The sequence below is a fragment of the Pezoporus occidentalis genome, unplaced genomic scaffold (genome assembly GCF_034315485.1).
Source record: "Pezoporus occidentalis ecotype Australia unplaced genomic scaffold, CSIRO_AGI_Poc_V1 ctg49, whole genome shotgun sequence".
NCBI classification, from domain to species: domain Eukaryota; kingdom Metazoa; phylum Chordata; class Aves; order Psittaciformes; family Psittacidae; genus Pezoporus; species Pezoporus occidentalis.
Genome location: NW_026915824.1, coordinates 922,713 through 948,357, shown reverse-complemented (window position 1 = coordinate 948,357; position 25,645 = coordinate 922,713). Strand labels below are relative to the sequence as shown.

At 39.3% G+C, this 25,645-nt stretch overlaps 1 protein-coding gene across 7 annotated transcripts in view; it reads left to right on the top strand.

Annotated features, from left to right (window-relative positions):
• The window catches only part of EGF (epidermal growth factor), a 63,499-nt gene that overhangs the window by 14,949 nt on the left and 22,905 nt on the right, over positions 1 to 25,645 (top strand). For all 7 annotated transcript variants that reach the window (XR_009968093.1, XR_009968091.1, XM_062636632.1 and 4 more), the window contains exons 5-16: positions 2,445 to 2,675; positions 3,787 to 3,989; positions 8,913 to 9,038; positions 10,072 to 10,194; positions 12,636 to 12,758; positions 14,533 to 14,658; positions 15,661 to 15,797; positions 17,676 to 17,824; positions 19,432 to 19,536; positions 21,325 to 21,548; positions 24,349 to 24,516; positions 25,251 to 25,400. Coding sequence is in view for 5 of the 7 variants with exons in the window: in XM_062636632.1 (XP_062492616.1) it covers positions 2,445 to 2,675; positions 3,787 to 3,989; positions 8,913 to 9,038; positions 10,072 to 10,194; positions 12,636 to 12,758; positions 14,533 to 14,658; positions 15,661 to 15,797; positions 17,676 to 17,824; positions 19,432 to 19,536; positions 21,325 to 21,548; positions 24,349 to 24,516; positions 25,251 to 25,400 (1,865 nt within the window). In the remaining 2 variants the exon portion in view is untranslated. The remainder of the gene's footprint in view (positions 1 to 2,444; positions 2,676 to 3,786; positions 3,990 to 8,912; positions 9,039 to 10,071; positions 10,195 to 12,635; positions 12,759 to 14,532; positions 14,659 to 15,660; positions 15,798 to 17,675; positions 17,825 to 19,431; positions 19,537 to 21,324; positions 21,549 to 24,348; positions 24,517 to 25,250; positions 25,401 to 25,645) is intronic.

Sequence of the window (25,645 nt, the reverse complement as noted above, 5' to 3'; positions counted from 1 at the left end):
AAGCCTTCTGAAGTCTAATGCAGAATCTATACCTGTTGGTCATCAGGGAAAATTTTGCTAGTGAGGAGAGCTGAGGCAAAAGATGCATTGCTTGTTCTTTCTCAAAGTCAGCAAAATTTCAAGGCAGAGAAAGCAGGAAAGCAGAGAGCACCAAAGGGGAAGGATGCCTGTAAATGCTGGGAGCTCCTTTTGCCCCAGACTTGGCACATTTAGAATATAAATTGGTGTACTTTCTGAGAAAAAAGTCTAAACTGAAAGTTGCACTCCTGTTTCTCTTGTCTCTTTGTCAGTTGCTCTGAATATTGATTCTGAATCTACCACTGGTACTTCTGTCACTAGTAATTTGGCCTTCATAGAAATGCTTCTTTCAGCTTCAAGCCTTTTACACTGAGAACCATACTCACATGAGAAGTTTGGCCACCCCACGAGTTATCAGTGTGAGCTGTCACAGTGATCTCGCTATGATAATTTCTCTTTACATATAAGCCTCTTCCATTAAAATTGCAAAGATAAAAGCTTTAGAAGACTTTGAGATGCTTCTCTTTTGTACAGCCAAAACATGTTTTTGTTGCCACTTCTGATTAATAGTAAAGTTGCTCCGCAGTGCATGAAACTCTTTTAATATTAAAGTTTTTGTGTCCTTTCCTAGTACATTTATACATAAACCAATCTTCTAATGCCAGGAGCATTACTAATACTCTTTGGAGTCTTGTCACTTGGGTAGGATTTAAAGGTCTGAATATCAGTATATGTAATATTTTCTGATTTGCTATTAAATGTAGTATTTTCCAGTCTTCGAAATATTCAGAAGTCATCAAAATCACTGTCAAATGCCATCAAAATATGCTACAAATAGCATTATAGGGATATATTTGCTCAAGTTATGCAAAAGTCTGGGGAGACACAAGTGCGTATATTCACCTAGGTGTGATTCACCATGCATAAAATCTGTACTCATGTCCTTTCAGGGAGGCTAGTAAGTCAGTAATAAACTATAATCTTCTGTCCCTACACTGATTTACAAAAGTTGTGCATAGAGACTATAACCACCTTGGTTTCTTAGTTTCCTTATCTGTAAAAAGTGCATCCTAGCATTCGAACTCTGAATTTCGGGAGTATTGATGTTTATTAAATAACAGGTTCTACAGCAATGCAAACAGATATTAATTGTCTAAAAATGGCAGTATAAATATGGGGTGTCTTTCTGGAACACGTTTTCACTTATACATTAGTAATCTATGATAACTGTGAGGAAACTATAAGACTATGTAACAGTGCAGAAAAGCTGTGAGGCAGGGGTTGATTCTTTCTGCTGGTTTAGTATATCCCTTGCCAGTGAGATCTAATCCATTTTAGAGCCTTTAGCAAATTGTTAATCTAAGCATAGTGAAGACGACTTTATGCAAAATTGTTTTGTACGTAGATTCTGTAATTTTTGTGAAAACAGGCAAAATGATGATACTTCTTGGAATTTTTGAGCAGAAGAAACCCAAACAAAAAATCTAAACCCAAGCATTAAAAAAATGAAATATACATGAATGAGGGATAATTTGCTATTTTGGAAGAACTGTTGTTAACCTTAGTCACATGGGTAAATCTGGGTTCTAATCCATGAATAACTTGACATATAAGTAGCTTCAGTACATGACTGTTTTGAGTATTGAAGTTGTATTTTGACTCTGTTTTAATTTAATAACAGCATAGACTGGTTGCTATAACCAGCAGGAATTCAAAAGAAACAGGAACAATAATAGAAATGGTATTTTTAAGTTAAGCACTTAAGTGATATGTTCAACTAGAGTTTCTGGAGATTCCTCCACAGGGGCAGGGGGCAATGGGAATCTGCCTGAGACATGCCTTTCCACAAATTTGCATGAGCTCCGCTTAGAACGAAGGGCTAGTTCTGGTTTCTTTCTCTGACCATATGCTGGAACACAGCAGAGGGACAGATGATAGTACATCATAGTTAAGCTGGGCTGATTCCTGCTTGACCTACATGAGAGAAAATTCTAGGATCTCATTGCTTCCTGAACAATCTCCTGAACAGCCATACAGTCTCTGACAGAAACATTTATTAACATAAGAAAACAATGGTAACAAAACTTTAGTGGTACCATAGCTTCTGTTAAACAGGCAATGCTTTGTTGTCAAAAATTATTTCAGTTCTAAATACAGCTATGTTAAGGGAAGATCCTGAAATGGGTGAGTATGTTTTAAGGAATTCCTTTGTTTTTATTATCAGTTTTGGTTCTGAAAGCATTGTGGTAAGACTGAAGATTTCTGTATACAGGAACAACTGAAAATTGGTATGTAGCAGTGGTGTGATCTTGCAGCTGTGGTTGTTTGGTTTATTTTTGTGGGTTTTTTATTGGTTGGGGTTTTTTTGTGTGTTTTTGTTTGTTTTTTCTTTTTTTTCTTCCAAAATATGCCTCTCTTTCCTGCAGGCTATTATTTTGGTCTTCAGATGGTACTGTTTCAAGCGTACATCGACTGTCTCTCAGTGGAAGCGATGTGAGAAGTGTTTTAAGAACTACAGAAAAAATAAAGGCAATCTCACTAGATCTGGTTGACAGAAGGCTCTACTGGATCCAACATGACCATGGGAAAGACATTTCCCATATTGGGTCATGTGACTATGATGGCGGAGCTGTTCGTTTGCTCAAAAACTCTGTGCGGTGAGTTTTCCTTAGCTTGTCCGAAAGAAAAGACTCATTTCCTGGGGATGTATGAAAGCTCTCTTCCTCTTTCTCCCTTTCATTTTATCAGTTCATAACACGGGAAGATGTATAAAGTGTAGTGCAAATGGCCTGTAACCGTAAATCTACAACTTCTGATGGGAAAATGGAAAAAAAGTCACTGTTGTAAGGATAATACTGCCACTCAGTACTTTCCATCTTCGAAGCTTTTAGCAAATGATAACTACTTAATCCTTAGAAATCCTCTCTGAGTGTTTATTAATGGCCTTTTCATGCAGATAGGAAGCCAAAAGCAGAGATTAAATTATTTGTCCAAGGTCACAGTGGGTGAGCTCAGGTGTCTGAGCTGTGCTCAAGAGAGTGAGCTAGATCAGGCCCTTCCTATCCTCCTCTAAGCCTGTTGTCCTCCTTAGCTGTCAAATGGGGATGTGGTGAAAACTGTTTTGCACAACAGACTTGTTCCTTTCTGCTCCCAAGTGCTGGGGCTAAGCGCATCTGAGGGGGCTGTTAGACCCATGTGCTGTTGGGTACCTTTGATATTTGGTCTTCATGCTTTGCAGTGGTACATATGCTCTATAGTATGCATGTTGTTTGATGAGGTACTCAGGAAAAGGTCACCTGTATCACTGCAGTCTCTGTCAGTATGGCTAGATTGGCATATAAGTAATAGGGATTGCCAACAGCAAAATGAGAAAAATACATGTTTTTACTGGCTTTCTGATTTAAATATGCAGCACACCATTTGCATATGGTGGACACGAAGCTGGTTTCTCCCTACATTGGAGCTGATACCTAGGCTTTCTCTGTCAGTTGAGTCAGTCCTGAATAACAGCTCATATAAGCTGTGAGAAATGCAGGTTATCCATTTTACATCTATTATTTCTTGAAAATCTGAAGTATATGCTGTGCTGGATTATGTGGGAATGTGTCTGGCACCTCATCTGATTCTCATACATATAAGATGTATAAGAATGCAAGTAAATGTCAATAACAGTGAACTTAACTGAACTAGATGCTCAGAAATATATGACTGAGTAAATATATAGGTATCAGGTAATGTGCCATTTTGTGTTCTTTTCTTTTCTTGCAGACATCAATTGCTTGGTATGTCTCTCTTTGCTGAGCACCTGTACTATTCAGACTTGAAATCTGGTATGATATGGAGAGCCAACAAGTATACTGGAAAAGTTGTAGTCACAATTAGCCTGAAGCCATCATTTTTTCCACCAGTGGAGATAAAAGTGGTACATCCATTTAAACAGCCAGGTGCAAGAACAGATTCTCAGGATTTTGGTAAGTAAACTGTAATGATACTATTGTATGTGTGAGAATAATAATCATAGAATCATAGAATCAGCTAGATTGGAAAAGGTCTTGAAGATCATCAGTTCCAGCTGTTACCCCAGGACTGCCAAAACCACCACTAAACCTTGTCACTAAAGGCCTCATCTACACAGTATTTGAACACTTCCAGGGACGGTGATTCCACCACTTCTTTGGGCAGCCTGTTCCAATGCCTGACTACCCTTTTGGTGAAAAAACTTTTCCTGATACCCTATCTAAAACTCCCCTGGTGCAGCTTGAGACTGTTTCCTCTTGTCCTATCACTTGTTACTTGGGAGAAGAGACTGACCCCCACCTCTCTCCATCCTCCTTTCAGGTATCTGTAGAGAGTGATAAGGTCCGCCCTGAGCCTTCTCTTCTCCAGACTAAACTACCCCAGCTCCCTCACCTGTTTTTCATCAGACTTGTGCTCCAGACCCTTCACCAGCTTTATGCCCTTCTCTGGACCTGCTCCAGCACCTCAATATCTCTCTTGTAGTGTGGGGCCCAGAACTGAATGCAGGATTCTAGGTGCATCCACACCAATGCTGAATACAGGGGAATGATCCCTAATCCTGCTGGCCACTCTGTTTCTGATATAGGCCAGGATGCATAATGTCATGCACTACTGATTTTTCACAGTAATAATTTTCTTTGGCAAAATTCCAGGCCTTGGTGAAATCAAGGGAAGGTTTCCTGCAACTTCAGTGATCTGCAGTTCCACTTAGTACATGTAACTCCAGCTGGAGTATCAGGCTGAAAGTGTGCTGAGCATAAACAGCTCGTTTCATTAATCTGAATATGCATGCAGATAAATGTGATTTTCTCCTTTTCTTTGTTTACAAAAGGTGTTTTCATACTTTCCTGCTAAATGCACAAGGCATGCAGCTTTTTTAACCCTCCGTGTAGATTATCCTCACCAAATGTCTGCTCCTTTCTGGAAGTTTTATTCTAACATGCATTTAAATACCTTCTATGATTATGGCACTGAATGATTTTAAGTTCACAGTATCTGCTACAATTATACTGTGATATCTCAGCTTTGTTGTGAAATGTCTGGACTAATAGCCTGTTTTAGATGGACCTGAAGCTACGGTAGTAACTATGAAATAAGAGCATTGAGTCTCTTTAACTGGTATCAGTTGCAGCCTACACTATGAGGTGGTCATGTCACTGCCTTTCACTGTAAATCAGAAAATGAAGGTAGCTGCTTATGGATAGCTCACCCTCCTTGAGAATTCCTCCTGAGACAGTAGGAAGTTGGGGGTTTCCAGGAGAAATAATGTTTTGTTCTCTGAACTCTGCAAAAGTAGACATACAGTATTCTTGCTTTAACGGAATAGCTTTTGTCACCAGTTTTGCTTGGTTATAAACAACTGAACAAACAGTATAGAGGCATTTGTTTGTCAAGCAATAGTTACAGAACTCCTAAGGGAAGATGGCCATGGGTTCACAGATGGCATAAAGACATAAGGAGAAAGTAGTGCTTGTTCATATGAACAAAAATGAAACTGTAAATCTCTCTCTTGAACCATTTCTAAATACATACTATAAAACAGGCTTTGTCTTTCTTCATGCCAACCAACAGTTTTATAGGATACCATGATGCCTCTCCTTCCTGAAGCCTGGTATAAGTGGGAAAATCAAAATCTTCAAAGAAATTTTCCCCTTCAAAAGCTTTATTTGCAGTGCAGAGAGCTGTTAAGTTGCAGAAAAGAGTGTTCCTGGAAATCAAGCTTATACTTGTAAACACAGGGAGCCTCCATTCAGAGCCAATACCTGTTCTGTGGTTCCTTCGAGGAAAACATTCATCCTTGCGAAAGGAAACACTTTTTTCAACTGACACATTTGGTGCTCTCACACAGAGTAACTAAGGAAGGATAAATTTGTGGTGCAGACAGTTCCACACATCTCAGGGTTGTTACAACAGGATTTAGAAGGTCTTATGAGACTTATGAGGTGTCTGTCACCATGTCTGCATGAGCATGAAGACGGAGAGGCAGAAACAATTACCAAGAACATTAGTTCATGACCCTCAGGCATATTGCTTGGATTACCTATGTCGTCTCCACCAGGGTGTGTAGCATGATTTCATTGACTATGGGCATTTAGCTTTTATTCTTTTCTCAGAAGATTAACTCTACTTCTTTAACCAGGATGTGCTGCTTGCCGGTGTTTCTCCTTCCACTGCAAAAAGGGTTTCCCCGCCTTTATTAATAAACTACCAACATTTTGAAATGCCTTGCAGTATATATCCCTGTATTTCCAACATGTTTAGTAATTTTTTTGTATGACAGTAAATGTTGTCAGCAGTAGGCCTTAATTTTATTTCAAATACCTTCTTGTAAAAATGTCTTGGAAATGATGGAGTAGAAAGAAGCTTAACAGGCTGAATCCAGATGAACCTTTTGGACTTTGGATGTATGTTACTTAGCTTATCCAGTGCAAGACTGGGATGAAAGGAGGACTAATGAGCCTGGCGTGCAAATGAGATTTATAGCTGATCTTACAACAGAGAAACCTGGAGATAAAAGCATACCTAGACTAATTGGATGCTCAGTACAAGCTAAGAAAGTATTTGTTACAGTGTAGTGTCTGCTGTGAATTATCAAGCCTTTTTTAAAGAAGATAGCACGTGAGGTCCTTCAGATGAAAAGGGAACTGATGAGAAGTGCTCAACTGACATGATCTGAATTTTTTACTGGAATTTGGATTATTTACTTTACTACTTAAATACCTCATGTCTTTTCCCTTTCTTTTTCAAAAGACTTTCCTGGATTGGTCAGGGCCAATAAATAAGAAAAGAGAATTAATTCAGGTACGGGTTTTCCAGAACCCCACACAACCACTTTCATACGGCAGTTTCTGGAAGACAGCCTCTAATTCATCTCAGTGTTCTTAGACAGCTAACCCTAGATTTGATGACAGTATATGTATTTATAAATGCCTGCTGGAATGTTCTTCACACTTTTATTAGTGGTTTGTAAAATATCCCATTACCTTAAAATCTTATAGATTGTCTCTGGAATTTTTTTAAAAAATATCTCTTTGACAGGTTAATGATATTCAGTATACTCAGGATATTTCATTTTTTTTCAGGATCTATGTTGTTCTTTTGCCCAATGTAAGATACTACCATCAGGCTATTATCCAAGAACAGCCATTACCATATGAAAGAGGTGATAGGAAGAGAAAAAAACCCACCAAACCCAAAGAAACTAGAAAATATGGTTTATAATTATTGTTCTTCCAGAGAATATTACCTTAAAAACTTTGTATTTCATAATCTAGTCAGCATTCACTTTAAGCTTTGAAATATGTTTTTTTTACATATTAATTTGGCATTATCAGGTTCTAAAATTTATTCAGTTAAAAAAGAATGTCTTCTTGAGATTGCCCGGATGACAAAATTATTGCTTCTGTTATTTCTCCTGTAATTCCTGGGTATCTTAGGTCTCATTAGACCAAAAACGGTAAAAGTAAGGGGCAAAAAAATAGCACCAGTGATAAGCACAAGATGAAGCCTTGAATATGGTCTTGTTTCTGCTTTACATTGTTTTGTACACTTGCATGTTTGTCATCCTAATGAGTTCTGTATTTGAAAACTGGACACCCCATTACTGTATATTCCTGACTTGGTTGCACTAGGGACAAAGACTAAGGGTTCAGTTAAAAATTAATTGTACAAAAAGAGAAGCTCAGCTAAAACCATGTAAAATTCAAGTCTCTCAAAATATAACATTAATCATAGACAGTATCCATCTAGTCATCCATTGATAATTTTTCATTTAGTTATGCAGATTCTACTAGAGAAGATTCTGTCATTTTGATGCAAATACGTGCAGTGTTGACAATTTCAGCCAATCTGAAGTGTCAGAATGGGAAATTATTTCAGTTGTTTATAGATGTGATCTGTCATTCCACCAAATAGTCAGCATTTTATTCTCTGTTGTGGCTAGCAGAAGACTAAATGTCAAACTTAAATATTATGCTGCTTTCCACCTCTTGGAATTTAGAGGGTGAACTGGAAATAGCGCAAGAAAAATATTCACATACAAATTTCTTTGCCTGTATGAGCCTGTATGAGTTATATGTTAAACAGACATCACAGGGCAAAGACTGTGCTATGTGTGGGTGGCTGCATACTCGCATTCAGTAGCAGCAGTTCAACTATTCTTAGCTTGGGAAAGGGGCAAGCACCCCAGAAGAAGATTAGGAAGATTAAACCAAAAATAATAGTTTAAGAGACAAGAATAAAACCATGAGCATAGCATATCTGCAAAAGTACCAGCTCTAAAAGATAGCTGAGCACAGACATAAGGTTCTGCAAATCCTTCCCATGAAAAAGTATACCTGAATGCCTGTTTGCCTTTTTCTGTAAAGCAAGAGAAGTAGGAAGGCTTCTGGAGATCTTTGGGTACTTTTTTCTGTACCTGAAGATTTTTTGAAGGAACTTTGAGCATATCTTGTTGGACATCAGAAACAGTTTTAAATCTGAGTTTAAGATTTACAATGGTTGCATTTCTCATAGTCAGAAACCAGGATCCATATCAGTACAAAGATTCTCTAGACTGTGCTAATAGTTTTTGCCCAAAGGAAACGTATGGTCATTATGATCTGTCCAGCTGTTTTATTTTGTTAAATAACCTGAGACTTGAGTACTTCTTAGTGCTAATAATTTCCAGCTTTTGTATGCTCCTCCTCTCTTTTTATCTCTCTTTTCTCTCTTTTTGCATATGTGCTCTCTTTCTGTTGCTCTTTTCTGTGCAGGACTGGTGGCATAGGAAGCCTGCTGTTGAGAAGGCACATCACTGATCATCTTTCTCAAAATCTCTCCTTGAAGGTTGATATGGCAAGAACTACATTACATTTAAATTATATTTGGTCTTACAGAAAAAGGAACTTGTGATTTGAACAAAGAAAGGTGCAGAAGAAGAATCTGCAGGCCAGACTCAAGGACTCATCGGTGCAAATGTTCTAGTGGCTTTATTTTAAGTCGAAATAAACAGTTTTGTGAAGGTAATATGTGAATCTCCCATCAGCTTTATACTATCAGATGAAAAAATTATTCTATTCTTTTACTTTACTCATTCCTTGACTATGAAGAAAACACTCTAAGATCTTAAAAATCAAATTGTGCCATTTAAGTTTTGTGTCCTTCCAGGTTCTGAAATAGTCTAAAAAGGAGACCTATGAAAGTGTCACAAGGGCTATTCTTGTGAGAAATTTTGTCTGAGTAGTTAAAGGAGCTTCAGATAAGTAGACATGCGTATGGGTGCTTATATAATCTTTAAATAAAAATTAAAACAGATCTATCACTGAAGGTGAAACATTAAAAAGTCCTGCAACAAGATGGCTTTCTGAAGTCCCCACTTTCAAAAAAGACACAAATTCTGAACATGTTTCTAAATGTTTTAATCCGGATTGTTTTAACAAAAATAAAAATCTATCATTACTGGTAAGAATAGCTGTTTTATTTATACATGAATAATAGCTATTTTTGTAAATCACTTTTAGAAGCATCTTTTTCACAACGTGTCCAGATTTAAAAAGACATAAAGGTACCAGAATTCCTAGCTTAAACCTGCCTGAGTAGCATCCATCCAATTCTCAGGAAATTCACTAGGATTGCTTTCTGAGTCTCAACTTCTAACCCCCTTTTGGGTATTGAGAATTTTACTTAAGCTATGTTAGAGACAAATATTTTAGAATTATTTTTGTCTGAAGAATGTATCTAATGTAATTTTTTTTTTTTTCTGGTGCAAACAGTATTTAACTGACACTGGTGTATGTATGGGAGAGCATACTTTTGAAAATCCTGTTCATACCTAGTACACATGCAGCCTGGGTAGGTTTTGCTAGAAGGTGTTAAAAGCTGATGTGAATAAGGTCTGCAAACTTGCTTTTATGTCACTTAGTAGGAGAAATATATTTTTGTAAAATGAATGGGAAAAGGAGGTACTTTTTGAAGACTGTTAGATTATTTCGTTAATCTATTCCCTGACACAGGCTGATGATGTTATTCTGACACAGCAACTGCTTCTTTTGGCAGATATCAATGAATGTGGCTTCTGGAATCATGGCTGTACTTTGGGTTGTGTGAACATCCCTGGCTCCTATTACTGCACCTGCCCGAGAGGTTTTGTTCTGCTGCCTGATAGGAAAACTTGCCATGGTAAGTAGCAGAAATACATAAATGCTTTGAGTATATTGGAGAGAGTCCTCAGTTAACACTGGAACTGCTGAAAGTTTTGTGTGTTGCACTGCTTGCTCTCAATCCCTTATTATGTAGGCAGGATCAGCTTAAACTGAATGAACCAAATTCAGACGTTACGTTTACAGAACTGTAAGATGTGAGTAATCAAGTGTGAGCCTCTTCAGGAGCGAAAAAGAAAAAAATAGAAGAGTCACATCTCCAGAGAGACCTCTTTCCTCACATTAGGCTCTGTGACACATTCCAGGTCAACAAGCAGTTATATCTTTCTAAATGTGGTCTCTGAATTTGGCTTACACTGGGTATCCCACAGAAGCATTTACACAGTCTCTAAACGAGTCTGTGTAAATTAAATGCATGTTCATCTGTTTCCAACAAATAATGCACACAGAAGTACTCATAAGATTGTTTAACCTGGGGATTTGCTGCCCCTGTGTGTTTTGTTGGATTTTTTTTTATAAGTTAATCTGTGTACAAGAAGTATGCCTGAGAGAATTTATCCATATAACATAGGTACGTCAAACAGGAAGCTCTCTGAAACTGGATAAATGTGAATAAATTAAATGCAGAGAACACAGAGAAGTGGTTCAAAAACCAGTGATTTTTCTGTCAATAAGCTTTAAGGACCATATTTTAGTCATAGTAAGAGTCAGAGGTGGAGGGTTTTTTCCTCCCTTTATGCAGCACTGTGTATATTCAGCCTACAAATTAATTAAGCCTTTCTGAAGTAACTCTAGAACATAAAATGTGAAGTGCATCCAGGTTTTGAGATCTTGGGATATTCCCACTCACTTTTCTAGTTCATAATGAAGTGAAGCTTAGGCACAAAGATCCTTCTACCTCGTTTCCATGGAAATAAAACACTAGTAAATGCCCCAAGTAGAAGTGCCAGTGCATACCAATGAGTTCAGTCTGGATCATGGCAGGATCAGGAACTAGGGTGTATTAAATATCACAACCAGAGACTAAATGCAGCCATAGAGTCCAACAGACACTAGCAGTCACTCTATCTATTTTATACCTCCCAAGAGTCATTTCTCCCTCCGTATTTAAGAGGGAGCCAGGAGCAGGATTCAGTGACCCAAACACGGGGGTCCAGGGTGTGTGTGTGACAACTGCAGAAGGCAGCCAGATGTAACAGAAGATCTATGGGAGACCTGCAGCCAGAGGCTATTGGGAGTTGTGATATCCTTTTGTGTCCAAAACAGTCCTTAGACACTATGCAACTCAGTCCTACTCTGGATGACTAGCTTGAACTATGTGCCTACATTTTGAGTGGCTCAAATTAGATAGAAAATAATGTTTTTCTAACACAGGCTAGGGATGCAGCATGGACAGTATAACTCCTTAACTACTGCAGCACAAGGCAGATATGTCACCAACTACGCAACTTGAGAGAGAAAGAAAGAGAGAAATGCAAGGTGAGAAGTCCACATGCTGACCAGACATTTTGATGCTTTGTCCTCCAACTCCAACTCCTTTACAAAATTCTTCATCTAAAGCCAGAAGCTCTGGCCGGAAAGACCATGAGATCAGTTTCTTGACCCTCTTCACTGAGCTTAAGAGGTTAGAACAATCCAGTCCACAGAGCAGTTGCCATGGAGAAGCAGTATTTGCAGCAGCTATGCACCATTTAAGCTGGTGTATGTAGCTGATTCAAAGAAGCAGCTGTGGGAAACTTGCGTTTGTTCAAGTCTGCGAGGCGTGTTGCCATGTGGCACTAGAATTGTCATAAAGAGATAGAGCACTGCAAGGCAGAAGGTGGAAGGAGCATATCCTGTGAAACTGCATTAAATAAATACCCAGAAAAATGTTGGCACTCCAACAATTGGAAAGTAAAAGAAAGCTCTTGCCAGGTCCTCAGATGATTTTGACCTTAGGCTTTAACCATTGCCACTAAGGAACATAGTTTTATTTCTGGAATATTCATCTCCCATTTTTCTTGGTTCTAGTTCTGTTACTTTTGGAGTAGTAGGAAAGTAGTTTTTCCTCATTCTCTTTGTGTTTTATACTTATTCTTTCAGTATAACTTCCTTGTAGTTTTCAAAACCTGATCTATATTTAATGAAATGTAAAAAAGAATGTTCTTTAAATTATTTCTTTTTTTTATAATGCATTCCCATGCAATTTGGAAAATTTAAAGCTCATCAATATTATAGCTTTGGGACCAAGAAATTTTGTCTTTCTCATTTCCTAATTAGGAGAGGCTGGGGAAAAAAGATTGGAAAAACCAAAACAAATCACAACAAACCCCAGAAAGACCACAGAAGTGTTGTACTTTCAATATCACACTTTTATTATTTTCTTTTTTCTTGCCTTTTCTGTGCTAACATCTTTTCTGGGGGACTCTGTAGATTTTTTAAACATAATTTAAACTCTTTTTCCTCTTCAAATTATTGTAGAGCTAATTTCCTGTACAAGTAACAACACTGAATGTAGCCATGGTTGCCTTCAAACATCTAAAGGACCTGTTTGCTTTTGTCCTGAAGGATCTGTGCTCAAAGTGGATGGCAAAGCATGCACGGGTACGTAACATTTTTTCTAGCAGAGTTGACTGCCAAGCTCTGTTTATTCTTGGCATTGAGATCCAGGAGTGAATGAAAGCCTTTTACACTCATTTTGCACGGCTGTAAATGATTGTACAAGATTGAGGCAATGGAATGTCAGGAACTTTGAGTGCTGAGATGAACAATATTTATCTTCATTTTTTAATAGATGTCTCTTAGCAGCAACATCTGATGTTTGCAGGCCAAATGCCTTTGTTGTCAGCAAAAATAAAGGCATCCCCCAGATGTTTGTTGCAGGATACATCTAAAATTTGTATTTGAGGAGAAATACAGGTACAAAATTGGCTTGGGTGAAATCTGAAGGTGACTTTATTGACGTCATGTGTTGAGGTTTAAAGCCAGTCAGCCAGCTTGTTCACTCACTCCCCCCCTCCCCCTTTTCCCTCCCCCTACTCCCAGAGGGACGGAGAGGAGAATCAAAAAGAATGTAACTCCCACAGGTTGAGATAAGAACAGTCCAGTAACTAAGGTATAACACAAATCACTGCTGCTACCACCAATAATAATAATGATAAAGGAAATAACAAGGGAAGAGAATACAACACCTCAGCACCAGCCGGCTGATAACTCACTCCCCCCAGCCCGACCAAGCTCTGACCAATACCTCCTGCAACCCTGCAGTCCCAGCACTTCCAGCTAACTCCCAGTTACATCCTGGGCATGACGTGCTGTGGTATGGAATACCTCTTTGGTCAGTTTGGGTCAGGTGTCCTGTCTCTGCTTCCTCCCTGCTTCCCCTCCTCCCTGGCAGAGCATGAGGCTCACAAAGTCCTTGGCCAGACCAAAACATCATTGTTATCAGCTCTGTTCCCGAGCCGAAAGTCAAACACAGTGCTGCTCCTGCTACTAAGAAGGAGAAAAATGACTGCTACTGCTGAACCCAGGACATCATGCAACCCAGGTTTAGAGTCTTTCTAACTTACAGCAATTTCATCTGATTGCCCACAAATATAATTTTTGCAGTCAGAATATTAGAAAAATGCTGCAGCCAGTAATCTGTCATCCTCCATTCCAACAAGCTTTCCAAATTCAGGGGACAGTAGCTTTTCAACTGTATCTTTACAGGCTTAGGGGTCAAAATAGCTCCATTAATGCCAGCCACACGCCTTGAAAAATCATCTTCCCTTTTTGCATCCTTTACATACTGTGGACTGTACTCTATACATAGGTTCAGTCAGTGCTGCTGTTCTGTTATGGACACTTCACTGAAGAAGCTCCGGTTGGCATTGAGGCTATAACCATTGTACAGCCCCAGGAAGAAAGAACAGTTTCTTTTTGTATGAAATCTTGGTTTGAGTAATAGAAAGTATCAATTCACCATCCTAGTCTAACTAACTTCTGGGGAGAGAATGGCATTAACTTGATGTTTCTTTGCATGGAATGGAAAGCCTGATAAAGTTATTATATTATTGTAGATGGGGTGAGATTTACATGGGAGAAAGAGTTCTCTGAAATAACAAAGATTTGGAAGCCGCCTTCATATATACCCTCTCCCCCACTCCATCTTGTGTTGTGAATTTTCAGGAAAAACTCTGGAAAAATACTGCTACTTTGCTTTCACTTCATTTGATTTCTGCTTTCAGCAGGAGGTATTTCAGTAAATCTACAAGTCACTGAGATGCTTTGCACTGTAGAAATTCCGAGGGAAACATTCTTTCTCTTATACCTCTGATTTTATGTCATTTTTTTTCTTGGAATGGCAAAGTTAAATTTTTCAAATGCTCTATTTAAGGTTGTACATCTCCAGATAATGGTGGCTGTAGTCAGATATGTTCTTCACTAAGTCCATCCTCCTGGGAGTGTGCTTGTTTTCCTGGATATAATCTTCAGCGAGACAGAAAGCACTGCACTGCTATAGGTTCGTATCTTGTTATGCCTGCAAATTTCTGACAATGAAAGCATAAACATTTTAGAGTCCTTTAAAGTGGATTGCATAGCTTGGATCCATTTTTGCACCGGTTTTAGGTTACTTTGTGAAACTCGGGAAATACTAGTTTTTTTTTTAAAAATAACTTTAGAAATATACTGGAACAAGCAGCAGTGTATGGTTCAGTCTCCCTCATGGAAGATTTGGTCTATTATTGAACTTCTGCATTTCACTCTGGGCTCCTGTATTGAAGAGATCTATCTGCACACTTCAGGGTTTTGTGCCTTTATATAAATATGGGTGTAGTTTCTGCCCGGTGTTACAGAATTGTGATTGAGGTGTCTACATTTGGAGAACAGGGCAGGAGATAGTCTGCACTACTATAATCTGTCCTACAAGTACAAGAATATGTCTCCCCCACTGGCCTCAGGAAGCCCAGGTATTTGATGTGCATGTTTGAGTTTCGGATTCCAGACCCTTGTGTTTCTTCTGAGAAGAGGACAGACCCTGTTGAACAACAAGGTATGAGCAATTGCACGAGAGGAGCAAAGAGAAGTCTGTAATATGTTTCTGGGATAAGGGAAAAGCTTTATTTTTTTTTGAGAACAGCATTTTTCTTGCTTATACTGTGAAAAGCCTCACATGTGCAAAAGTCAAGTGTTCTGACATTTATGGTGTTGCTGTGAAATGCAGAGGGAAGACTTCCTTGAGGCTAAGTCACTCTCTGAAATGCAGCAGGTATAGTGGCTTCCTTCAACACAAATCTTGAAGCTGATCTTGGGCAAGGCACTGATGCTGAATACCTATAATCATATTTATCTTTGATTTCTGAGTCCAGTGGAATGTAGGAAAAACACCTTCATTTCTTTATGCTCCTGTTCCTCACCTTGTCTTCTAACATTCCTTACTTACAACGTTAGCTAGGTAGTAACACAGACTAGAGCTCACTTTGAAACTAGTGGAATTAACATATGTGTACATTTTCATCAACAGGTCCTAAGCCATTTTTGTTATTTGCAAATGGCCAAGACATCCGACAGATCAGTTTTGATGGAACGGATTATGCAAGTTTACTTGACTGGCAGATGGGAATGGTCTTAGCACTGGACTCTGACCCAGTGGAAAACAAGGTAAGGTATTAAAAATGAGAGGATTTTGAAGTGTTGCAAGGACAAATGGATTGGGCTTTCATGTGCCTTAACCTTTCTGCTGTCAGTGATCAGATTACACATTGTGCTGATCATTGTTCTGTTGCCTGTCCAGGAGCACAACTGCTACAGGATGTCAAACACTAGTTGTAGAGTTTCATCCTTTATTCACTGATTGACTGTTGATGTCGAATGTACGTTGACATGGCTAATTCATAGAGAATTTGGATTTCTAAATTCATTGCAAGCATGATATAATTTTCAAAGAACTTTTGTATGATTGATGATTTTCTCCCTCAGGCTTCAGTACTGTTTTATGGAAACATATTGCGGGCTTTTTCTTCACTGGGAAGCTATAAAAGCAACAGTATCTTTTTTTTCTGTACAGCTAAATCCCATGATCCCTACTAAATGTAGGAGTAATCTTAAGAAGAGTTGTGTCCTATGTCCTGACATTATTGATCAAAACTGCTGAACGCTCACTGGATTTATTGCTCTTATAAAGTGTTTTCCTTATATTACAAGATATTGCTGTTGTGAGTCTCCTCTGCATAAAGAGTTTGTGTGGCTGCGTCACAGTGCCCTACTCTTTGCCTGCGGAGCTGGGAAGAATAGGTGTTCAACTGTGCTTTGCTAAACCTTATGTGGCAGATAGTTATTTTTTTTCCATGGTGGGACTTGTTTACACTGTAAAAGCATTACGAAATGGTACTGGATGGTACAGTGGAAGCTGACGAGGAGCTCAGTTGAGTTGCTGGACGCATCTCAAGACACAGTTAAACAAGTGCGAATGTTACCAGATCTGTGCTACAGGAGGATCATTTCAGGCACTGCAGGAACATCTCCACTTGCTCCCAAAATAGGGTCCTGCTGGGAAACTAGCAGTTGTTGGGTGCTGTGTTGAATGTAATTCAGCTGTGTCAGTGACAGTGGCTGTGCACTGTTGTCAGCTTCTGTAGGGAGCTCAGCATGACAGCACTGTCAGCAGTAAGCAGGTGAGGTGACATGCAGGTGGCACTGAGATGAGGTGTAAGGTGAGCTACTGCTCAGCATTGCTCTGTGCTCCCCTGGTAATTGAATTAGCTGGTTTAATGCTAAAGGCCACCCTCCCACTTTGTTTGACCTCATGGTTAGCATCAAAGCAAAGTTATTTGCTTTGTTGTTACCATTTGCAAAGAAAGCCTCAGCATTACTTTGCATATGGTTCTGCCAAATAGTGTTTGGCTCCATCTGGGGATCAAATACAAGCCAATTTTTTTTCCCCTCATCCTTGGAAAACAAACTTAGTTTCCCCGCCAGCAGAAAGCTTTTATTTTGACCCAAAACTGAGAAGCCTCTTCTAGAAATGTTAATGTTTTGCAAAGCAGAGACCTGGTAAAACATTAAGAGAAGTGCAGGCTGAAAGAGGTGGAGGAAAAAAAAAATTAGAAACAAATTATATAATTCCTTTCCTCTTCCCAGCTCCTTGACACACACTACTACTCTCTCCTCCCCACTCCTCCCTTCTTAAAATGAGCAGCAGTGCTTTTGCCTGCCCCTACTTTTGCTTCCTCAGCTGTGCTTCATGTGAGGTAGTTACTCACTGAAACAAGACCACAGGATATTCAGAGGTCTGTATATAGGGCAACCAGGATTTGCAGCTAAGCGCAAGCTGCCCGTAGAAGTCATCCTGGTTGAGAGATAAGTGCCTTTTTATTTGATCAGGGATCACAGGTTACCTGTGCAACCTTTTTGTGAATAAGTAGTTTATGGAACTTTCAAAATGAAAAAGTTATTTTAGAATTGAAATTATTGGACAAGAGAAATGGAGCAGAAAGTGAGATGGGAACTGACAATGCCTCATCTTTTGTTTCTTCACAGATTTACTTTGCCCACACTGCCTTGAAATGGATAGAACGAGCTAATCTGGATGGCTCAAATCGTGAAAAAGTTATTCATGAAGCTATAGATACACCCGAAGGCCTTGCTGTGGACTGGATTAATCGTAAATTGTATTGGGCAGACAGAGGGTACATGCTCCACAGTGCATTTATGTTGAAGCATGCCATAAAATATTTGGAATAGATGACTGGTGATACAGAAATAGCAGAGATATCACTCTAAATTCAGGAACGCTTCACATTTTGATTGGGTAGCTGTAATCTCAAGTATATACAGTTGGAAGGCTCTTTAAAACTGAAATACTGGAACTTTACTTTGAGTCTGCTATTGTATTTTTATCTTTGTCTTTCCAAGAAGCAAAGGTTTGGACTCGACTGCAAGGAATCTAAAGCATGTACTGCATATATACATACACATATACATATGTGCACATGTGCATGTGAATATATATGTATACACTCCTATTTATATATGTGTACACTGCATGTGTGTATCTCTAGGTATATATATATAGTTAGATAAAAATACTGAATATTACTGCACTGAGTACATCTTGGACAGAAGTCAGCATTGTTGACAGCTGCAATCATGCCCCTTTAAGTTAATGGAAAGCCTTTGTCAACTATCTTAGGTAAAAGAGGAAGGATTACTGGCAGACAACATGACTTCACATTTCAGCTGATACCTAACTTTACAGAGAGAAACAAAATTGACCTTTGGTGAAAAGACAGTGTCAGATCAGAACACATAATGAAGACTCCTTGAACAGCAGTCACCATGTTTCAATATGACCCATCATTTATTAGCCAATACAAAGTGGGTTTGAATGTCCAGATCACACTCCTTCTCACTTTTATATATACTGCTAGTCCTCTTCCTTGCTATAAGGTACAATCTTGTCTACACTATTGCAATCCCGGATAAATACGCCACTGCTTCTTCTGAAATGGGAAATTGTGGTGCTTGTCTCTGTAAAAGAGTCAAGGGTGAAGCTGTGAATTTTTGTTTGCCACTTTCTTCTCACTCACTGCATTTATCTGTATTCCACATTTGCACAAATATATTTCTCCTTCCATCTTTGTGCAGCCTTTCTTTGCAGTTTCAGAAAGGCATGGAAGGGTGTAGGCTTGCTTTCAGGTAGAGCCTGATATTTGTTTGGTAAGGTGAAGCTTGTAGCAACTAGTTCAATTTTCTGAAAAAAAGTTGGATTGGGAGACTGGCAATGTATATTCTGTACTTGACTCTGCCATGGATTTTATGAGTCCTTTTTATCAAAAGGACTTTAGCTTCATTCTTTCCTGTAAAATAGATAAAATAAGTAAAATGCTTGGCTATTTCTGAATGAAAAATGCTATGTAAAAGGTCTAGTTTAAAAATTCTTCATACATTTGATAATGCCATTCAATTAGGAGCTAGTTTTCTGCCTGACTCCCTTTTAAAGCTAATATTTATCTATTAGAGATCATACTTCCAACTCATTATCTGCCCAAAGAAGGAGAACTTCATGTCTGCTGCAGAGCAGCAGGTATTTTATCATCTGGACCAGATAATGAAGCTGTAACATGAATTACTTGTTGATAAGACTACTGGGCATCCCACATCAGCAGGATTATTTCCTGTCATTGCAAAGTTATTTATTACAGTTTTGTGCTGAACTAAACCAAGGCAAAAACTTAGTATGTTAGGTAATTAACAAGATAGTGTGGAGGATCTAACAGTGCTGTGTGTGTTGCAGGAAGGCATGCATTGAAAGGAGCAATCTGAATGGAATGCAAAGAAAAATGATCATCTGGGAGGATATCTCCCAGCCCCGAGGAATTGCCATTCACCCGTTTACTAAGTAAGGAGTAATAAAAGTAGTTAATTGTGTAATACTTGGGGAATTTTCTAAAAAATGAGCATGCCAGCCTTGCCCTTTTGGCAGTCTAAAAGTGCACTGGTCTCATGTTATAATAGTCACTGTCTTGCAGGGTTGTGAGAACTGCAATGTTTTATTGCTGGGTTTCTTTTGTGAGTTGGGATGTGTTCACTTCTCCTATGGAAAATACCAGAAACATTAAAACATTAAAAGATATTTTATGCAGTTTAAGCTAAAGAAACGCGAGACAGAAATTACCCTGACAGCTGTAAGCACCACTCTACAAACTTTGATGGTTCTCTATCTCTTGGTGTGAAGAACGTAGTTTTTAAACTACTTAAACCAATGGTTCCTACAAAGGATTTTTTTGGCCATGTTTCAGTTTTTGAGGAAACTAAACCAGACCTACTGTTGTAGAGATTTGTTGATTTAAATGCACCTTATATCTTCTTATCTACTGCTGAGATGATGACAAGAGTTTGGAACATTTAAACTCTTGATGAAATTCTGGCCATTTGAATCAAAGGCAAAGCCCCATGAATTTCAGCCAGTATGCCTCCTGTAGTAGCATGTTTTTAAATCTGTTGGATTTTTTCTTTATCTTTTTCCTTTTTAAATGCTCAGATCCTGCTATAACTAAGTACTGATGACTCAAGGAATGCAGCAGAGTGGGAAGGGTGTTTTATTAGCTTTACGCTGGACATATTAAAGACCTGAAAGAACCTCTTTCGGTAGAGGTTGAACGCGATAGACATTTTGTAGGAAAACATTTAAGAACAGGTAGTTTAAGGGAGATTTGCCTATTAGAATTACTGGCAGAGGCAAAGCTATTCTACAAGGGGAAAGGGAGGGGAAAACGTCACTGAAACCTTCCTTATTGGAAAATTAATGGTGAAGGGAGGAACAGCCATTATAGCAATGTCCACTGTAAAGTCAGTATTGAAGGGGGATCTGAAACACAATTAAAGCTATTGAAAATACTGATCCCTACATTGGCTGCAATAAAACTGCTTATGTAAATAAAGCTAAGTGAATATGTGGATGAATTCAGTAAACCTGAGAGAGGCAGCTGCTGCCTGGGAAGGCCGGAGTCCAGACTTTAGAAGTAATTTGTGGTTTTGGCTATCCCCTTACTGAGCTGCCATCAAGCAATGTGTGCTCATTGAAAAGTGGGATGTACTCAGTCAGCAACACCCAGGACCCTGAGAATCATGATTTTATGAAAAGAAGAAAAGAGGCTGGGCCTGATACTGGTTTATTAAAAAACAACATCAAAAACCCCACAACCATCCAACCGAGACAAATCAAAATAAACCCACAAAAAACCCTGAGGACTTTTGATTGCTTTCCATGGGTCGCAAGTAGTTTTGGTGTCATTTGTGCATTGCTAAACCCTTGTTTAGACAAGGGGCTGGCTAATGCATCATCTTCTGTTGTCTGGGTTTGCTAAACTGCTATCAGCAGTCATGCGGAAGACACAAAAAGCAGATATGAAGAGCTGGCAATTAGCATAAGCAGGAATTGTTGTTCAAAGGTTTTGTGCCAACAAACAGAGTGAGGATTCTTCATAAATCCCAGTGTAATCACCTGGAGTCTTATGGCAAGTGTGAAAAGATCAGCAGCCAATATATTTCCTTGAAGCATGCAATTTTTCTCATGTGCCTCAGGCCTATATTGCTCTGATCTGACCTTTCTGCTTTGAAAGAACTCCATGGAGAGGAGGACAAACATTTACTTACTGACTTCCTGTATGCATTTTGTTTTCTAAAGGAGATTATTCTGGACTGACATGGGGGTCAATCCCCGGATTGACAGCTCTTCATTAGAAGGCATTGATCGCCAGGTTATAGCCAGCACTGGTCTGGTGTGGCCCAGTGGAATAGCTCTTGACTACTTAGCTGACAAAGTGTACTGGTGTGATGCTAAGATGTCCGTGGTTGAGAGTGCAAACCTGGATGGTTCTGGTCGTCGAATTCTTGCCCAGAATGATGTAGGTGAGGCTTTGGGGTTGCTAATTACCTATTGCTGCTTGTCAGTGTGCCTGCGTGTCTGCACATGTGCATGTGAATTACCAGCTGGTGGCTGTGGTGTATATTCCATGCAACTCTCTGCTGAGATTAATGGCATCAATTAGTTCTTCATTCTGTAACCTAGTTGGCTTTAATTCATTTTAGCAGAAGAACACTTTTCTAACACTCTCTGCTTTTACTAATCAATCACTTTGCATTCTACAGACAACTTTTCTGCCTTCACAGTAAGATTTTTAAACGTGGTTCCCTTGTTCTGTGTATGGCTGTTTAGTGTAATTCAGATTTTGCTGTGTTTATTACACCAGTGAATTATACTTGCATTAGCTGGAAGAGAATTAATCTTGGCTGTTAAGGTCTTTGATCAATGAATCTGCATCTTCACAGTGTTGAACACTGAGATGGCTCTAAATACACAATAGACACTGACTGGAAAACTGATTTATGCAATATATGGTAGTTGTTATGGGTGAGATTTCTATTTGTGACAAGTAACTTTTTCTGGAGTAAGTAAGCAGAAGTATTAATAATGAGGAACCGATGCTGTACCACATCTAAAGTAAACCTATGTATAAGAATCTTGTACATGGCAAATTAGTTTTTGAAGAGAACAATTCCCTTTGTGCATGATATCTTTCCGGGGACAATTTTGTTGGTGTGCATACAAAACATAGCTGAATGAGGACTCTTGGCTCAGTATCATGATTATCATGGGTAAAGACTCTACACTTTGTCAAGCAGCTGCCGCTCTAGTCTGTGCTCTGGGAAGGTTTACATTCATCTCCTAAGCAGATACCCTCCCACTTGTTTGAAGGGGAGCAGTGTGAAGTCTTGAAACAAGCAGCGTGAAGTCTTGAAACAAGCAGTGTTCTGCAGTTCAGAAGACATCAAAAGGCCTGGGCAGAGTGACTTGCCAGCATTCCTCTCTTTTCCCCTGCTCTGCATATTCTGCTGTATGCTAACCTTGAAACTGATCTGCAAAGGAGGACCCTGAAGCCTGTTGAAAGTGTCACTGTTTTCCTCCGCAAGGAATGAGACAGTGTCTTCTGGGGAGAAAGCAAAGAAGAACAGCTAAGAGCACTGGAGAAAAACAGGGTGTGGGAAAGGAGGAGGGCTTCTAGCAGTGATACGGCTGTTTGGAAGTGGGAGAAAAGCACATCATCACCTATGTGGAAAGAAAGAAAGTGCAGAACTGTAGGGGTATGAATTTAGAAAGGCAGGAAGACTTGATATCCTGATGTTTTGCCAGTGCTGTTAGTGAAACCAGAATTCAGCTTCTGTCCTTGGACAGCTGTACACTGGAGGACAGGAAGGTGGCATCCCTTCACGGGCATTTAACATACTTTTTTTTTTTTTATCACTGCAGCTCCCTCTAGTGCCCCTGTACCGAGAATTCACTCAGTATAGCTGCATACAAAATAGTTAAAATTATTCCTTCTCTTTCACCTGTTTTCAGCTGTAAATAAAACAGCCTATAAGAACCCACCTAAGGCAGTGAACAACACAACCATTCCTTTTGTTTAGGCAGCGAGTGCTGTTTGTACCCTTGTGGAAAGGGTATATGTGGTTACCCGTTTTCTTGGTCCTGCTATCTCTATTGATGGCACTACACTTTTGGTTTTAATCCTTAATATATTTCTAAGCTAAGACGTTAAGGAATTGCAAGTCAAAGTGGGGTGTTGTTTGTTGATAGTGCACGCTATAGATCCCAACACTGTGAGGATGGGGACAGTACCTAGATCTTGAGCTGGTTGTTCAAATTTCATGGAAAGAAAAACTAAGAACCACACTCCACCAAGCATGGCTCAGTGGAGGTAGCGAATTGCTAACAGAATAACAATATGCTCTTCAGTTTAGCAGTTAAAGACAGTGTTGTAGAATTTTTGTCGTGTACAAGTGGGTTTTGCCAGTTTATTTATGATGTGTATTTAAGATATACCAATGCATACTCTTTCTCCAAGGTTCCTGTTGTAATCAGTGAAAAGAGAGGAAGTAACTTGGAGGATCCACTGCATTCCATAGATTGTGTTAGCTGTTACTGTTAGTTAGTTGACTAACAGACAGTAGCTAACTAGTCACAGTCTACTGCTGCTAGTTGGCTGGTGTGAGGAAAATTGGCTCCCCTCCTGAATATTGCACTGTGAAGAATTGGCTAGTGAATGTCTGTGCATGTTTATATATACATGTGGACTACTGTGTTGCACTTGTTTGTACTTCTGGCGCTTGCAGAGACCACACAGTGGCTTTGGGTCCTACCATCAGTGGCTATAGTGTCTGTAGCTCCCAGGCTGCCCTGTGCTGGTACACTTTTGCAGGATGATACATGCCATGAGCTCTTCTTCTTGCTGCTATGTGAAGACTGCAAAAGGAGCTGTGTACCTCAGCAACTCTGTGCTGGGCCACTTACTGGCAGAGGAGGGAGCCGCTCCACTTCTGCAAGGCTGGTTCCAATGCTGCTTCAAGAAATGATGAGTCTAAGGTAGAAGCATCTTGTGAACTTGATCTGGTTGGAGGTCACCAGCAGTATAGAGATTGTACTGAGTCAGGCAAGTGTCATAGCCTCCTCTGCTAAGAACATAAGTAGCATGTTCTCATGGTCCATCGTTCAAGGACTGTTATCCCACACCATGAGACATCAAAGTGGACAAGTGGCTATGGCTATGCCACTGTGTTAGAGGTAGACCTGTATGCAGATACTGCTTTTGTTTACATGATTTCTTGTGTGTGTTCTACAGATGTGGAAATGAGAAGTCTGATTTCTTTGTAGGCCACCCTTTTGATGTAGCAGTGTTTGAGGATCACCTTTGGTTTTCTGACTGGGCTAGGCCATCACTAATGAGGGTGGACAAGAAGACCGGCCAAAACAGGGTACGTCTTCGAGGCAGCATGCTGAGACCCTCATCAATGGTTGTAGTTCATCCTTTGGCGAAACCAGGTATACTGCAAAAATTACGCAGTCATTCCCTTCCGGCCTCCTCTTGTTCACTAATATCAGTAGAATACATGTCCCCAGGGAGAGGATTATCTTAGAAATAGGCACTTTAAAAGGCCTTGAATAGTAAGACTGGCATTTATTGAAAGCACCATCTGGGCATTTGTCCCAGGAATGCTAACAGATCTTGTATACTTATGATCATGCACAAGAATAGATGCTGATCAATTGCCACAAGGCTAACAGAGTTCTAATTCCTATTTGTCCTCATTTATTAGCACTCCTCACACACACAAATAATAACAAATGACACAGGGAAAGATTTTGTAAGATTTATTAGTTTTGGATCAAATAGTTTGATTTTCTGTTTGGAGCAATCTCCCTGTAAACAGAAAAATAGGCTAGGGTTGAGAGAAAGTAATTACCAGTTCCCTCTGACTTTGCAATGTTCTATCAGGGAATGTCAGGACTCTAAATATTAAAGGAGAAATAGTAAAGTAAATAAAAAAAAAGAAAGCGATGTATGTATTAAATACAGAGTATGTGAATCTGCTTCCAGCCAGAGGCTAGGTGAGAATATTTATGCTTTACTATATGAATCTTTTTTTAAATTAACAAAAAAAAATTCTAGTTTTTGTCACTCCTTATTTGTTTTCCAACTGCTTCAACTCTGCCCAGTGAAAAGGAGATGCTGACTGAAGAAGCATCTTGTTAAGTTACCTTTTTTTCTGCATTAGGGGCAAATCCTTGCCTTTATGAGAATGGAGGCTGTGATCAGATCTGTGAAAACAATTTTGGAGTTGCCCATTGCATGTGCCATCCAGGATTTGGGAAAACTCAAGATGGAAAAGCCTGTCGTGCTCTGGATGCTTCCAACAGAACAGCAGGTACATTCCTTCAGCACCAACATAAAAGGACACTTCTCCCTCCTCCCAAAAACCTTGAGAATCCTAATAGCATTGAAAAATATTCACCTTGGTCTACATAACAAATGATGGTTTCTCTGAAGAAAGAAAACACTGGGGTGTTGTCCTGGGATAATAGTATGTTGTCTGACCGTTGTAATTTTTCCCTTGGCCCACTATGAGATGTGTGCAGTGCTGACAAGTATTGTGAGCAGTGAGTTGCATTA